The sequence below is a fragment of the Neoarius graeffei genome, chromosome 7 (assembly GCF_027579695.1).
Source record: "Neoarius graeffei isolate fNeoGra1 chromosome 7, fNeoGra1.pri, whole genome shotgun sequence".
Classification (NCBI taxonomy): Eukaryota; Metazoa; Chordata; class Actinopteri; order Siluriformes; family Ariidae; genus Neoarius; species Neoarius graeffei.
The window spans coordinates 51214310-51230439 of record NC_083575.1 but is presented as its reverse complement, the minus strand read 5'-3'; the positions used below and the strand labels follow the sequence as shown (position 1 = coordinate 51230439).

Sequence of the window (16130 nt, the reverse complement as noted above, 5' to 3'; positions counted from 1 at the left end):
CCATCAAGGGAGGTGTTTCACTTTGAAGCTGATTTTAAAGGGAGGCCAAATAAAGAAAAGACCAAGGATTTTATATCATGTTGAAATGCTGTGCAACAGAGAAATATTTTGTTTTTCCCCATCCAGTGGTCTCCTCTTACATCGAACATTATAAACATGACCATACGCAATTCCCATAAGTAAAGTTTTACATTGTTTACAGTATGCACCTTGCACTTGTTCTTGTGCTTCAGGCTTGTTCAAGGTGTTTCTGAGTTAAAACAATAACTATCATACATGGTTATTACATTTAAAGATTAATTAAAAATAACCTTTCCTCCATACTAAATATAAAATGAGCTCAACAAAGACTTAAATAAATTAATTTGCAGTTTCTACTGTACAATGCATATAATAAGGCATAACCACTTCAGGTACTTCCCAAATTCATTAGCTTGATGGGAAGGAAGTAAGAAAAGAAAGGAAGATTTTTTTTTTTTTTTGGGGGGGGGGGTGTAAATACTTAATAAGACAACAAATAAACAAAAAATGACAAAGGAAACTAAACTGACCCTGTGGTGATGATAGGGTGCTTTCTATCAGAATACTGATGGTCAATAAATAAAGTGCAACACTCCAAAGAATATTACTGAGTGTACTGGAATAAAAATAATTATGCTGGAACCTAGTAAATAAGATCCCATGAATATATTCAGATAAAAATGGGTAATAGATGTCTACAGCTAAATCCAGTAATCCAGAAATATCGCAATAGTAGAATTTGATATCATTTTTACTTCCATTCACCATCATTCAATAAAATTATTAGTGAATATAAATAAATTTCTGTCTCTTTTAGTCATTCGTAGTAACTGGTTAGCACTGAGGTGCTAATTAAACAGTTACTACTACAACTATCTCCACTTATCAATGCATTTTGGGTTTTGTGATTTTTTTTTTTTTTCCCAGCAGATGTGTTTGTAAATAGTAAAGAGGTTTTTTTTTTCTTTTCCAAAGTCCATAGTGTAACAGGTCACAGTGTGTGCTGTCTGCATACGGCTCAGAGGAAGTTATTAGTGATCTGACGCTGGTGTTCAAACAAGTCTTCGATCTCAGCACTATAGGCATCTCCTGTACAAGGGAAAATCAAGCATGTTCACAACAATGACACATGCATATCCTAACCCCATTTCCTGAAAAGTTGGGATATTTTCCAAAATGCAATAAAAACAATAATCGGTGATTTGTTAATTCACGAGAACCTTTATTTAACTGACAAAAATACAAAGAAAATATTTTCAATAGTTTTATTGACCAACTTAATTGTATTTCGTAAATATAAACAAAGTTAGAATTTGATGCCTTCTGCACACTCAAGAAAAGTTAGGACAGAGGCATTATTACCATTGTGTTCCATCACCTTTTCTATTAATAACACTTTATAATCATATGGGATCCGAGAATACTAATTGTTGCAGTTTTGCAATTGGAATTTTTGTCCATTCTTGCTTGATACAAGACAGCTGATCAACAGTCCATGGACACCATTGTCTGATTCTCCTCTTCATGATGCACCATACGTTCTCAACAGGAGACAGATCTGGACTGGCAGCAGGCCAGTCAAGCACATGCACTCTGTGTCTAGGAAGCCATGCTGTTGTAACCCATGCAGAATGAGACCTGGCATTGTCCTGCTGAAATAAGCATTTCCCGGGAAGAGACATTGCCTTGATGGTAACATGTCTCTCTAAAACCCCAATTGACGCAGAGGCTTATATGGTACCTTCACACACATGCAACTCACACATGCCATGGACATTGATGCCCCCCATACCATCACAGATGCTGGCTTTCTTTCTCTGATAACAAACTGGATGGTCATGTTCACCTTTGGCACTGAGAACTTGACGTCCAGTTTTCCCAAAAACAAGCTGAAATGTGGACTCATCTGACCACAGCACACGTTTTCACTGTCTTTCGGTCCATCTGAGATGAGTTCAGGCCCAGAGAAATTGGCATTTTTTTCTGCATAGAATTGATGAATGGCTTCCTCCTTGTGTAATACAGTTTCAGGTTGCATTTCTGGATACAGCAGCAGGCTGTGTTAAGTGACAATGGTTTTCCGAAAGTACTCCCTAACTAATATGGCTATATTTATCACGTTAGTATGATGGTGGCGGCACGGTGGTGTAGTGGTTAGCGCTGTCGCCTCACAGCAAGAAGGTCTGGGTTTGAGCCCCGTGGCCAGCGAGGGCCTTTCTGTGCGGAGTTTGCATGTTTTCCCTGTGTCTGCGTGGGTTTTCTCTGGGTGCTCTGGTTTCCCCCACAGTCCAAAGACATGCAGGTTAGGTTAACTGGTGACTCTAAATTGACCGTAGGTGTGAATGTGAGTGTGAATGGTTGTCTGTGTCTATGTGTCAGCCCTGTGATGACCTGGCAACTTGTCCAGGGTGTACCCCGCCTTTCGCCCGTAGTCAGCTGGGATAGGCTCCAGCTTGCCTGCGACCCTGTAGAACAGGATAAAGTGGCTAGAGATAATGAGATGAGATGAGTATGACAGTTTCTCAGGCAGTGCCACCTGAGGGCTCGAAGGTCACACACAATCAACAGTGGTTTCCAACCTTTCTCTTTATGCACTGAGATGTCTCCAAATTCCCTGGATTTTTTTCACAATATTATGTACTGTAGATTTTGAAAGACCTAAAATCTTGCATTGAGAAATGTTCTTTTTGAATCGACAAACAATTCTCTCACAAATTATGGCACAAAGGAGTGAGTCATGACCCATCCTTGCTTGCAAAGACTGAGCCTTTGGTGCTGCTCCTTTTATACCAATCATGTTACCAATTAACCTGCTTATTATGGAATCTTCCAAAATGGTGTTACTTGAATATCCTATAAACTTTTCAATCTTATTTTGCCTCTGTCCCAACTTTTTTTTTTGAGTGTGTTGCAGGCATCAAATGCTAACTTAATTTATATTTACAAAATACAATTAAGATGGTCAGTAAAGCAATTTAAAATCTTTACTTTTTCTTTGTTAGTTAAATAAATGCTCACATGAATTAACAAATCATAGTGGGTTTTTTTTTTTGGTTGGTTGGTTGTTTTTTTGTTTTTGATTTTGGAAAATATCCCAACTTTTCTGGAAATGGGGTTAGTAGTTTGTGAATCTAATTCATATGGTTCATGTGTAAGGGTGTGTGTTCAATAATATGACCGTACCTGTATGACAGCCATACATGAAGACTCTGTGACCATCATATCTGCACCTACAGCGCATTACATTATTCATGAAGTCTGACTCAGCCATATCCAGTGATGGATTTACTTCCACCTATAGTGACAGTTAAAGAGGAAAACACAATTAATCAATGGCTGCACATACAGGACTAGAGCAACAACCTAGATCTACAAAAATTTACCATTTCTCTATACAGAAGTATGCAATGCAAAAAAATGGTCAATCACATACTCAGGTCACCACCCCAGCAAAGAAAGTGAATAGTGTGACAATATTAGGCGTTAGCTGTATATTCAGGACTCATGACTGCAAACCAGGAAAAGTGGTAGCTTATACTTCTTTCATACCAAAGACCAGGATTGAAGTTGGGTTATTTGACCAATGTTCAACCCTTCTTTTGGCTTTTGTCAATTCAAACCAAGCGAGTCAACACTGGCTATCAACTGGTCATGACAATTCAGATAGGACCTGGGTCACAACCCGGGAGAGATGTATAATAGTTAACTCACAGGCTGGAAATGGTCAGATGTCATATACGCACACTCACTCTGTGTCCGGATCTCGTGCAGTCTTTTCTTCTTTTTGCATTGTGTCTGCGCCTGTTGTAAGCAAGGCTTTCTCTGCACTGGTTTTAGTCCCATATGATGAGAATGTGAATAAAAGTATTTCAAATTGTTTGTGCATCATTCGTAGGTTCAGTTCACCACTTGCGTGTGTGTGTCAGGCTTGTAGTACTCGAGTCCAGGACTCGGACTCGAGTCCGACTCGTGACCTAATTTTAAGGACTGGCGACTGGCCTTGGACTTGAGCACTGATGACTTGGACTTGTGCATTAACTGCATTCTGACTCATAAATTGGAGATGAGGCCTTGGATTTTTTTCTTTATTTTTTTGTAACATGCCATAATAATTTGCCATAAGATATTTATATCTACATTAATTTTTATACTAATTTTGTGCAAGAGAATGCACATTCACCTATTCATGCATCATGTTCAGGAACAAACTACTGTTAATGGTGCTAAAATGCCTGGGATTGTCCGATTTGCTTACACAGATTTCTCGTGCAGTGAGAAAAAATGCACTGCTATGTGCTCCATATGTAGAAGAACTATCAAGGAGATGACGGAGACAACCTCGAACTTCAATCGTCATTTGGCAAGACTCTACCCAGAGAAGTAAGTGACATGCTATGTTCATTGTTCTGTTGATAGCGGGGCTTGTTGAGCAATGAACAAGCTTTTTATCTGTAACCTATTAACTAAAATGGGGTAGTCAAGCAGTAGCGTTAGTCCAACACAGTAGCAGAGAAGCTTTCACATAAAGGCAGCAACAGCTACTGTCAAATGGTGCAGTTGCAGTCTTGTTCTCGGACTCGACTCAGGTCAGTAGTGGACCCGAGTCAGACTCGACTCGAAATTTTCTTTAATAACTTGGACTTGACTCAGACTTGAACACTGGGGACTCAAGACTGGACTCGGACTTGAGGTTTAGTGACTCGACAACAACACTGGTGTGTGTGTGTGTGTGTGTGTGTGTGTGTGTGTGTGTGTGTGTGTGTGTTTGCCTTCCTGCAGGACAAAGTACTGTGCCCCACCATTTGCATGAGATTCATTAGTCCTGCCCTGGCTGTGAGCGACCTGGGTGGTGCAATTCACATCAAAATTGACCCTTGTCCAACCCAAAGCTTTGGGTTGTAAAGCCATGTCAGATAATACAGGTTAACCCTTTCTAGCACAAATCAAAGTGGGCATAACCTGGGTTATAGCCACTCTGTATGAACGGGGTAAAAAGAGGTATTGGTGGTTCAGACTACTGATCAAATAGTTTACGTTTGCATGGACTAGTATTTTCCTGATAGATTCTATAAAGACAGCTATTCTGATTTAAAATAAGTGGAACCCTAATATGGGTGTTTTAAACTTACTGAGTAATAAAGAGAAATAGGGAACCAGTTATTCCTACAAAACTAGACCATGAAACATAAATCATCTGCATTTTCTCTTTGGTTGAACCCACAGTGTGCATCCACAGACAGGATCTCGGTGTCTGTTTGGATGAATTGGTACTGAACTTTATGTGATGATCAAATGGGCCTCCTATACTTTAAGCATCACCACAACTCAGTTTACTGCTACAAAAAGCTACAGCAAAACACTGGTTTATAATTAGGATCTGAAAAACATGCTTAAAATATATATGCTCCATCGTGTGCACAGACATTTAGAGTAAATAAAGCTTTTAAATGGTATACATACAAAGGTAGACTGTAATTAAAACACAGCTCCCCGCTAACCCACCTTTTACTGCAGGAGTATGGGCTGTATAAAAAATGGCTCCTCAAGCAGCTTATGCAAGTTTCGTAGTTTATGGTATGAGGCACACTAGAGGTAAAAGAGTCCCCAGCTCTGAGGTGGTGATTTCAGCGGTGATGTCCCATAAAAATTTGCATGATTAACATGTAACTATGTTAATGAAAGAGAGAAAGTGCTCAAAACTCCTGCCTGGGAGGTCTATGTTTTAAAGGCTGGTCCATCATAAGTGCTTTTTCCAAATATCACAACAGTACAAAATTATAATCTATATAATAAGTGGCAAAGGTTTGTTTGGTTGGTTGGTTGGTTGGCTGGTTGGTTGGTTGTTGTTTTTTTAGCTAACGTTGGCAAGTACAGTGGTGCTTGAAAGTTTGTGAACCCTTTAGAATTTTCTATATTTCTGCATAAATATGACCTAAAACATCATCAGATTTTCACACAAGTCCTAAAAGTAGATAAAGAGAACCCAGTTAAACAAATGAGACAAAAATATTATACTTGGTCATTTATTTATTGAGGAAAATGATCCAATATTACATATCTGTGAGTGGCAAAAGTATGTGAACCTTTAGGATTAGCAATTAATTTGAAGGTGAAATTAGAGTCAGGTGTTTTCAATCAATGGGATGACAGTCAGGTGTGAGTGGGCACCCTGTTTTATTTCAAGAACAGGGATATATCAAAGTCTGATCTTCACAACACATGTTTGTGGAAGTGTATCATGGCATGAACAAAGGAGATTTCTGAGGACCTCAGAAAAAGCATTGTTGATGCTCATCAGGCTGGAAAAGGTTACAAAACCATCTTTAAAGAGTTTGGACTCCACCAATCCACAGTCAGACAGATTGTGTACAAATGGAGGAAATTCAAGACCATTGTTACCCTCCCCAGGAGTGGTCGACCAACAAATATCACTCCAAGAGCAAGGCATGTAATAGTCGGTGAGGTCACAAAGGACCCCAGGGTAACTTCTAAGCAACTGAAGGCCTCTCTTACATTGGCTAATGTTAATGTTCATGAGTCCACCATCAGAAGAACACTGAACAACAATGGTGTGCATGGCAGGGTTGCAAGGAGAAAGAACTGCTCTCCAAAAAGAACATTGCTGCTCGTCTGCAGTTTGCTAAAGATCATGTGGACAAGCCAGAAGGCTATTGGAAAAATGTTCTGTGGACGGATGAAACCAAAATAGAACTTTTTGGTTTAAATGAGAAGCGTTATGTTTGGAGAAAGGAAAACACTGCATTCCAGCATAAGAACCTTATCCCATCTGTGAAACATGGTGGTGGTAGTATCATGGTTTGGGCCTGTTTCGCTGCATCTGGGCCAGGACAGCTTGTCATCATTGATGGAACAGTTAATTCTGAATTATACCAGTGAATTCTAAAGGAAAATGTCAGGACATCTGTCCACGAATTGAATCTCAAGAGAAGGTGGGTCATGCAGCAAGACAATGACCCTAAGCACACAAGTCATTCTACCAAAGAATGGTTAAAGAAGAATAAAGTTAATGTTTTGGAATGGCCAAGTCAAAGTCCTGACCTTAATCCAATCAAAATGCTGTGGAAGGACCTGAAGCGAGCAGTTCATGTGAGGAAACCTACCACCATCCCAGAGTTGAAGCTGTTCTGTACGGAGGAATGGGCTAAAATTCCTCCAAGCCGGTGTGCAGGACTGATCAACAGTTACCGGAAACATTTAGCTGCAGTTATTGCTGCACAAGGGGGTCACACCAGATACTGAAAGCAAAGGTTCACATACTTTTGCCACTCACAGATAAGTAATAATGGATCATTTTCCTCAATAAATAAATGACCAAGTATAATATTTTTGTCTCATTTGTTTAACTAGGTTCTCTTTATCTACTTTTAGGACTTGTGTGAAAATCTGATGATGTTTTAGGTAACATTTATGCAGAAGTATAGAAAATTCTAAAGGGTTCACAAACTTTCAAGCACCACCGTAGGTCCGGGAATGACCCAGAATTTTGCAGATATAAACAAAATTCATGTACAGGCCCCAGGGGGTCCCCAGTGGGCCCCTGGGTGGTGGATGTTTGGATTTTTTTTGTCTTGGGTTAACATCACCATTTCTTGATGGATCTTCACCAAATTTGACATGGAAGTCTGGGGGCAACCCAGAATTTTGCAAAACCCGGGCAACGCCTGGTAACCTGCTGGTAAAATATAAATTACACTGGGGCGGCATGGTGGTGTAGTGGTTAGCACTGTCTCCTCACAGCAAGAAGGTCCTGGGTTCAAGCCCAGTGGCCAACGAGGGCCTTTTTGTTGCCCCTTTTCCACCAAAGCCGTTCCAGGGCTGGTTCGGGGCCAGTGCTCAGTTTGGAACCGGGTTTTCTGTTTCCACTGACAAAGAACTGGCTCTGGGGCCAGAAAAACTGGTTCCAGGCTAGCACCAACTCTCTGCTGGGCCAGAGGAAAGAACCGCTTACGTCAGTGGGGGGGCGGAGTTGTTAAGACCAACAACAATAACAAGACTGCGAAAGATCACCATTTTTAAGCGCCGAGAAGCAGCAGCTGTACAAACGCGAAGTCATCCATTATTATTATTATTATTGTTGTTGTTGTTGTTGCTGCTGCTGCTGCTTCTTCTGCGTTGTTTTTGCTTCGATATTTGCGCCAAGGTTTAAGCAAACGTAGCGACGTAACTGACATATACAGCGACGTAGTGACGTATACAGCGACGTAATGATGTGGCTTCTCTTAGCACCGCGAGCTATGGAAAAGCAAACTGGTTCTCAGCTGGCTCGCAAGTTGAACAAGTTGTGAACCAGCACCAGCACTGGCCCCGAACCAGCCCTGGAACTGATTTGGTGGAAAAGGGGTATGTGTGGAGTTTGCATGTTCTCCCCATGTCTGTGTGGGTTTCCTCCAGCTGCTCCACTTTCCCCCACAGTCCAAAGACATGCAGGTTAGGCTAATTGGTGACTCTAAATTGACCGTAGGGGTGAATGTGAGTGTGAATGGCTGTTTGTCTCTGTGTCAGCCCTGCGATGACCTGGCGACTTGTCCAGGGTGTACCCTGCCTCTCGCCCATAGTCAGCTGGGATAATAATAATAATAATAATAATAATAATAATAATAATAATAATAATAATAAGTTCAACTTATATAGCGCCTTTCAAAAAACCCAAGGACGCTTTACAATTATAGACAAAGAAAAAATCTCATCTCATTCTCATCTCATTATCTCTAGCCGCTTTATCCTGTTCTACAGGGTCGCAGGCAAGCTGGAGCCTATCCCAGCTGACTATGGGCGAAAGGCGGGGTACACCCTGGACAAGTCGCCAGGTCATCACAGGGCTGACACATAGACACAGACAACCATTCACACTCACATTCACACCTACGGTCAATTTAGAGTCACCAGTTAACCTAACCTGCATGTCTTTGGACTGTGGGGGAAACCGGAGCACCCGGAGGAAACCCACGCGGACACGGGGAGAACATGCAAACTCCGCACAGAAAGGCCCTCGCCGGCCACGGGGCTCGAACCCGGACCTTCTTGCTGTGAGGCGACAGCGCTAACCACTACACCACCGTGCCGCCCACAAAGAAAAAAAAAAAAGAAAAAATAACAATAAAAAAGAATAAATAAATAAATAAATAAATAAATAAAAGTAAAAAGTCCACCAAGTAGGGGTCAGGATGTAATTCCAGTGGTGTAGCAGCCACAGTCCCACCAAAAAGCGCATGAAAACAAGTCCCACATCTCCAGCACAGCCGCTGTGACGCCGTCAGCCACATCGCTCAAACACCACGCCATGGATCCACAAAGCGAGCAGAGAAGCTCCGCCATGCAGAGCGCTGGTGTGTCCCAAACCGCCTGCACAGCCGCCGAGACGCCACGGAGCAACATCGCTCGGAACATCACACCAAGCATTAAAGCACAGAGCGCTGGACAACCACAAATGTTAAATGAGCAGCGAGCTCACTCCAGTCCATAGCTGGGAGCACAGGCATCGCCCACGGCGAACCAAGGCCTGGAGGGAACCAACGCCCAAAACTGGGTCCGGAGCTACACCACAACCGGCGGACAAAACACTCAAACAAACATCAAACTACACAAACACACAGAAAAAAATAAATAAAATGGAAATTGAAAAAGAAAGAAAATAATTTTTTTTTTTTTTTTGGATAGGCTCCAGCTTGACTGCGACCCTGTACAGGATAAGTGGCTACAGACGATGGATGGATGGATGGATGGATGGATGGATGGATGGATGGATGGATGGATGGATGGATGGATGGATGGACTACACTATCAATAGTATATAAAACCTACCTGGAAGATATAATCTCCTGGCCTGACATCTGTGATATCTACCCATTGGCAGTCAATATCATGACGATATGTATCCCAGCAGCCCATTGAAATTCCTTGGTCTCCATAGTTGTAGCATGAAAAGCGTTTGTGAAGACCTAAAGAAAAGATGGTGGTGAACATATTAGCTATATGTAAAGATAAACATTTGAAAATATTTTCTTCCATCTGTTTTGCATGATGAACACTGAACCAGTTTTTACCTTCAGGACAATACGTGTCCTCCAGACAGAAGCTGGCTTTGTGTCCTTCTGCCACTCTGGTTCCATTGAGTGTGAGAAGATCATAGTGTGTGAACACTTCAATGCTGTGGTAGTGCCTGGGAATACACCATCAAATCAGTCTGTCTCTTATGATCACCAGTGACAAGTTTACTTGCCGTATTAAGTAATAGGGTTATGTCTTTTGGAATGTTTCCTGTTAAGGAAACTCAGGTTGTGAATAACTACAGAACACTAAGTCAATATAGAGTGTTACTGAATGACCTCACTGCTGTAGTATGAAGGTGTTGGCTGCAGGGTAACACCCTTTACTGAATGCTGTTGATGTCCTGGCAGGGTTGTGTTTGCAGCTCTGTTTATTCAGGTTGCCTGAATGGACTGCTTTGAAATGCAATCCTTGGTGGTGTTTCTTTAAGAGATTAATGAATAAAGTATAGTACAGGGCTATCCTGGTTCTGAACGGCTAACCTTGTTCCCACAGACTGGGTTGCTATTATTTTCGGAAACTGTTGAAGCTGTGCATTTAGCCAAACCAGGTAATTCATTTATTGGCTGATTATTGATATGACAGTGTTACTGACATACTATAGCCAATTGTGCATTTGAATGTGCACTTAAGTTTACATTATTATTAGTTTAGTTGGACTTTTCCATATTTTACAAAGAAGCTCAATTACAATGATCAGAGTAGATATCTGGCTTGATATTTATGTGTTAGAAAACAAATGGGAATGTCAGAGGGGCTTCGTTCATTTTTCAAATAGCTAACATGTTTTAAACATGTAGTTAAAAGTCTGTCTGATGACTAGTATACACCAAATGAGTCAGCCAGTAAAGAATGAGCACTTGTAAGAATTCTGTATGCATTAATATAAGGTAACAGGTAGCACGGTGGTGTAGTGGTTAGCACTGTCGCCTAACAGCAAGAAGGTTCTGGGTTCGAGCCAGTGTGTGCAGTTTGCATGTTCTCTCCGTGTCTGTGTGGGTCTCCTCCGGGTGCTCCGGTTTCCCCCACAGTTCAAAGGCATGCGGTTAGGTTTACATGGGGCGGTCTTGGGCTGAAGTGTCCTTAAGCAAGGCACGTAACCCCCAACTGCTCCCCTGACGCTGTAGCATAGCTGCCCACTGCTCTGGGTATGTGTGTGTGCTCAATGCTCACTTGTGTGTGTGCATGCGTGTGTTCACTGCTTCAGATGGGTTAAACGCAGGGGATGAATTTTACTGTGCTTGAGTGTGCATGTGACAAATAAAGGCTTCTTCTTCTTCTTCTAACTTCACTGAGCCAGTTTGACTCCTATCAAAATACAGCTACTGTATCAAGTTTTCAATATCTTGAAAATAATAAAAACAAAAATATAGCGCTGTTTTTAATTCAACTTTTGCTCTAGTTCCTAAGTCTTACCTGTGACATTGATGCCATATCCAGGATTCTCGTGAAGCTTTGGGTCTGAAGTCGGCTCTCCCCAGGTTCATGATGCGGGAGGAGAAACGCAGCAGACGTCGGTGGCCATAAGGCCAGTTCATGCGGTTGGCTGAAGAAGACAGGCAGTTCTCCTCATGGGCACAGGTGAGCAGGTGAAGTGGTCGATCCTCCAGATATGCCGACTCCTGCACCAGCTGTGTATCCAACACCAGGTCAGGGGCAACTAGAGAAGGTACAAAAACAGACAAGCTCAGGGCAAGTAGAGTTGCAACAGCTAATCTATAACACTAATAACCTGTGCTTGATAACATATACAGTGGCATGCAAAAGTTTGGGCACCCTTCCTGAAAATGTCTGTTACTGTGAATAGTTAAGTGAGCAGAAATTGAACTGATCACCAAAAGGCATAAGGGTAAAGATGGCACATTTCTTTTCAACGTTTTCACAAGATTTGTGTATTATTTTTGTTTTGTACAATTGGAGACTGAAAAAAGAAAAGGAACATCATGCGAAAGTTTGGGCACCCTAATACATTTGAGTTCTCAGGTAACTTTTACCAAGGTTCCAGACCTTAATTAGCTTACTGAGCTGTGGCTTATTCAAATTCTTCATTAGGGTAGGTCAGATGATGCAGATTTCAAAGCTGTATAAATTCTCTGACTCCTCAAACTTGGCTCTAAAATCAACAGCCATGGGCTCCTCTAAGCAACTCCCTCGCATTCTGAAAAATAAAATAATTGATGCTCACAAAGCAGGAGAAGGCTACAAGAATGTAGCAAAGTGTTTTCAGGTAGCTGTTTCCTCAGATTGTAATGTTATTAAGAAATGGCAGTTAACAGAAACAGTGGAGATCAAGGTGATGTCTGGAAGATGAAGAAAACTTTCTGAAAGAACTGCTCGTTGGATTGCTAGAAAGGCAAATAAAAACCTGTTTGACTGCAAAAGACCTTCAGAAAGATTTAGCAGACCCTGGAGTGGTGGTGCACTGTTCTACTATGCAGTGACACCTGAACAAATATGACCTTCATGGAAGAGTCATCAGAAGAAAACCTTTCCTGCATCCTAGCCACAAAATTCAGCGTCTGAAGTTAGCAAATTAACATCTAAATAAGCCTGATGCATTTTGGAAACAAGTCCTGTGGACTGATGAAATCAAAATAGAACTTTTTGGCCACAATGTGCAAAGGTATGTTTGGAGAAAAAAAGGGTGCCAAATTCCAGGAAAAGAACACCTCTCCAACTCTGAAGCATGGGTGTGGTTCGATCATGCTTTGGGATTGTGTTGCAGCCAGTGGCACAGGGCACATTTCGTTGGCCAAGGAAAGCATGGATTCAAATAAATACCAGCAAATTCTGGAAGCAAACATCACACCATCTGTAAAAAAGTTGAAGTTAAAAAGAGGATGGGTCCTACAATAAGACGATGATCCAAAACACACCTCAAAATCTACAATGGAATACCTCAAGAGGCACAAGCTGAAGGTTTTGCCCTGGACCTCACAGTCCCCTGACCTAATCATCATTGAAAATCTGTGGATAGATCTCAAAAGAGCAGTGCATGCAAGACAGCCCAAGAAACTTGTAGAACTGGAAGCTTTTTGCAAGGATGAATGTGTGAAAATCCCCCAGGTAAGAACTGAAAGATTATTAGCTGGCTATAGAAAGTGTTTACAAGCTGTGATACTTGCCAAAGGGGGTGTTACTAGGTACTAACCATGCAGAGTGCCCAAACTTTTGCTTTGGGCCCTTTTCCTTTTTTGTAATTTTGAAAATGTAAAAGATGAAAATAAAAAAATTGTTTTTGCTTAAAATATAAAGGGAATGAGTCATCTTTAACTTTATGCCTTTTGGAGATCATTTAATCTTCAACTTGCTTAACTGTTCACAGTAGCAGCAATTTTGACCAGGGGTGCCCAAACTTTTGCATACCACTGAAATATTATTGCATAAAATAATTACACATTAGCATATGGTGGCAAAGTTAAAGAAAAGAATATTTTTAAATAAATTCAAACAAGTTTTTATCTTTGAGACATTCTTTTTTTTTTCTAAGCTCACTCAGCAAGCTAAGTGCGCTCAGTCTCTAGAAATTCCAGAGTACACGACCTGAACCTCTCCAAGCTTCATTGGAACTTCAACTGGAATTTTGTGTTGTATTCAGATGAGATCAGTTTTGAACTCTTTGGCCACGGTTGGCAAAAACGTGGATTGCATACAATGAAAAGCACCTTTTACGCACTGCAAATCATGGTGGTGAATCACTGATGGCTGTTTTGAACCAGGAATAGTGATTTCATCATGAATTTCTCCAAGTAACAAGATATGTGACAACAAACATGGTTGCCTCTGCCAGAAGGTTAAAACTTGGCTGAAGATGAATCTTTTAAAAAGGTATTGATTCCAAACCGATGCATATCCAAATTAACACAAACATGGCTGCAGGGACACAAAATCAGTGTGTTGTGAAGGCCAAGTGTGTGGATCTAAAGAGGGCAGCCCAAATGCACAAATCAAAGAATAAAAAGGAGGATGGAATGTTCTGTGTGGAGGCTCTTTCTACTAGTGTCACCAAATTTGTTTGACATTACAGAAGACTCAGTGCTGTTATTCTATCCAGATTTTTTCTCAAAAAGCAAAGAATGCATATTTGAAGAAAAATAAACTGTTAGCATAAACTATTCAGAATCCTAGTCTGTTTAAGCTCAAAATTTCACTCATTTAAATACATAAGGTACAATAATTCTGGAGTATAAAATGATCATAAAAGTTGCTGGCACAACTTTCAAAATCTTTAGTTTAATTTATATTGATTGAAAGACACTTTACATTCTGAGCAGGTGACTCCGGCTGCTTTGGGTCCTCCTCCACGGGGACAGTATACATTGCTGTTTCGGCGACATTGCTGAATGGAAAGTTCTGTGCCCACACAGTGAGTCCCACTCAGCAGCACTTCCTGAGCATTAGGGTCTCCGGGCCAGTAATATGTGTCCTGTTCACAGTTAGGCACAAGTTTAATGTTCTGTCAATATTGGATATTGTGCATGCTACATATTCCCTGAATGACTAACAGCTCTGATGACATGCTTATGAGTAAATAGTTTCAGGTTCAGTAAAGCATTTATGTATTACAAAATTTCCTGTTTCCTTAAATGCTACAGTCTACTTTCAAGATGAATGAAAGCTGGCATGGCTGAATTGAGTATAGACTTAATTACGACACAGATGTGAGTGGTTTTGCATGGCGTAAGTTTTAGGTAAAAATGCTTTACAATGAGAGAGGCATCTGTTCCATAAGATTTCCACAAGCATAACCTAAAACAATTACATCGTAAAAGAGACTCTTCACTAGAAACCTGTGTCTTCCAGTCCCACCCCTTCAACATGACAGAACAACTACTGTATAAACTCACACGTTTAAAAGTACTCTTCCTCACAAGTATACACAACACAATCCACACACAGCCGTAACTGTGGCAGTGTTTAGAAAGAGCAGAACAAGTGATGCATTCAGCGAATGCTGGAAAGTTTTGTATTCTTAATCAGGACCATGTGCTAAATGTAGGCTCACCTGATGGGCATGTGCAGCAAAGCCAAAGCCCAGCTGTTTGCATACCACTATTGCCTCATTAATGCCCCAGTTCTCACTGCACACTGCTCCCCAGCTCTTCCTGCCCCCAACCTCCATGAGCACTTCCACACGGCCTTCTGCCACATCTCTTCCCCCTGCTAACCGCACCTGACACACACACACACACACACACAGAGAGAGAGGGAGATTTGATGAATACATATTGATATATCTACTATGAATCAATAGAAACCATTATTAAGTGTAAATGCAACTATGTACACACAGGTGTCATATCAGTGATATTCCACATTTCAATTAATCTGTTAAACACACTATAAAACTTAAATAGCAAAGCAAAAGCATACATAAAATGCCCCACATTAATTTAAAAGCAGCACACAGACATTAAAACTGGTGCTGACTAGCAGGTTGACACTGATCATAGTTTCTTAACAATTTTTATTATCAGTTTTAATCACTAAAGGCTTTCATAATTCTACGCTTAGGGTGCTTTGGATTTTTTAAATCATATGATAAAGATACAGATCCCTTCATTTACATGCACTAGTAGAGACTTAATTTGACAACCAAGAAGCAATGCACTCTAGTAAAAGTTTCTCCATCCATCCATTATCTGTAGCAGCTTATCCTGTACAGGGTCGCTGGTAAGTTGGAGCCTACCCCAGCTGACTATAGGTGAGAGGCGGGGTACACCTTGGAAAAGTCGCCAGGTCATCGCAGGGCTGACACATAGAGACAAGCCACCATTCACACTCACATTCACACTTACGGTCAATTTAGAGCTACCAATTAGCCTAACCTGCATGTCTTTGGACTGTGGGGGAAACCAAAGCACCCGGAGGAAGCCCACGTAAACATGGGGAGAACATGCAGGAAGGCCCCTGTTGGCCACTGGGCCGACGAACTCAGAACCTTCTTGCCATGAGGCAAAAGTGCTAACCACTACACCACTGTGTGGCCACAATAATAGTTTCTATTATAGATTGTGGCAGCAGGGGCATGGCCAAGCAGC

At 41.2% G+C, this 16130-nt stretch overlaps 1 protein-coding gene across 1 annotated transcript in view; it reads right to left on the bottom strand.

Annotated features, from left to right (window-relative positions):
• Positions 1-808: 808 nt before the first annotated feature.
• The window catches only part of loxl4 (lysyl oxidase-like 4), a 40004-nt gene continuing 24682 nt past the window's right edge, over positions 809-16130 (bottom strand). Inside the window, exons 8-14 of the mRNA XM_060924728.1 lie at positions 15095-15262; positions 14353-14515; positions 11506-11749; positions 10086-10201; positions 9844-9980; positions 3205-3316; positions 809-1110 (exon numbers count right to left, since the gene is read on the bottom strand). Coding sequence (XP_060780711.1) covers positions 1040-1110; positions 3205-3316; positions 9844-9980; positions 10086-10201; positions 11506-11749; positions 14353-14515; positions 15095-15262 — 1011 coding nt within the window. The 3' untranslated portion in view covers positions 809-1039. The remainder of the gene's footprint in view (positions 1111-3204; positions 3317-9843; positions 9981-10085; positions 10202-11505; positions 11750-14352; positions 14516-15094; positions 15263-16130) is intronic.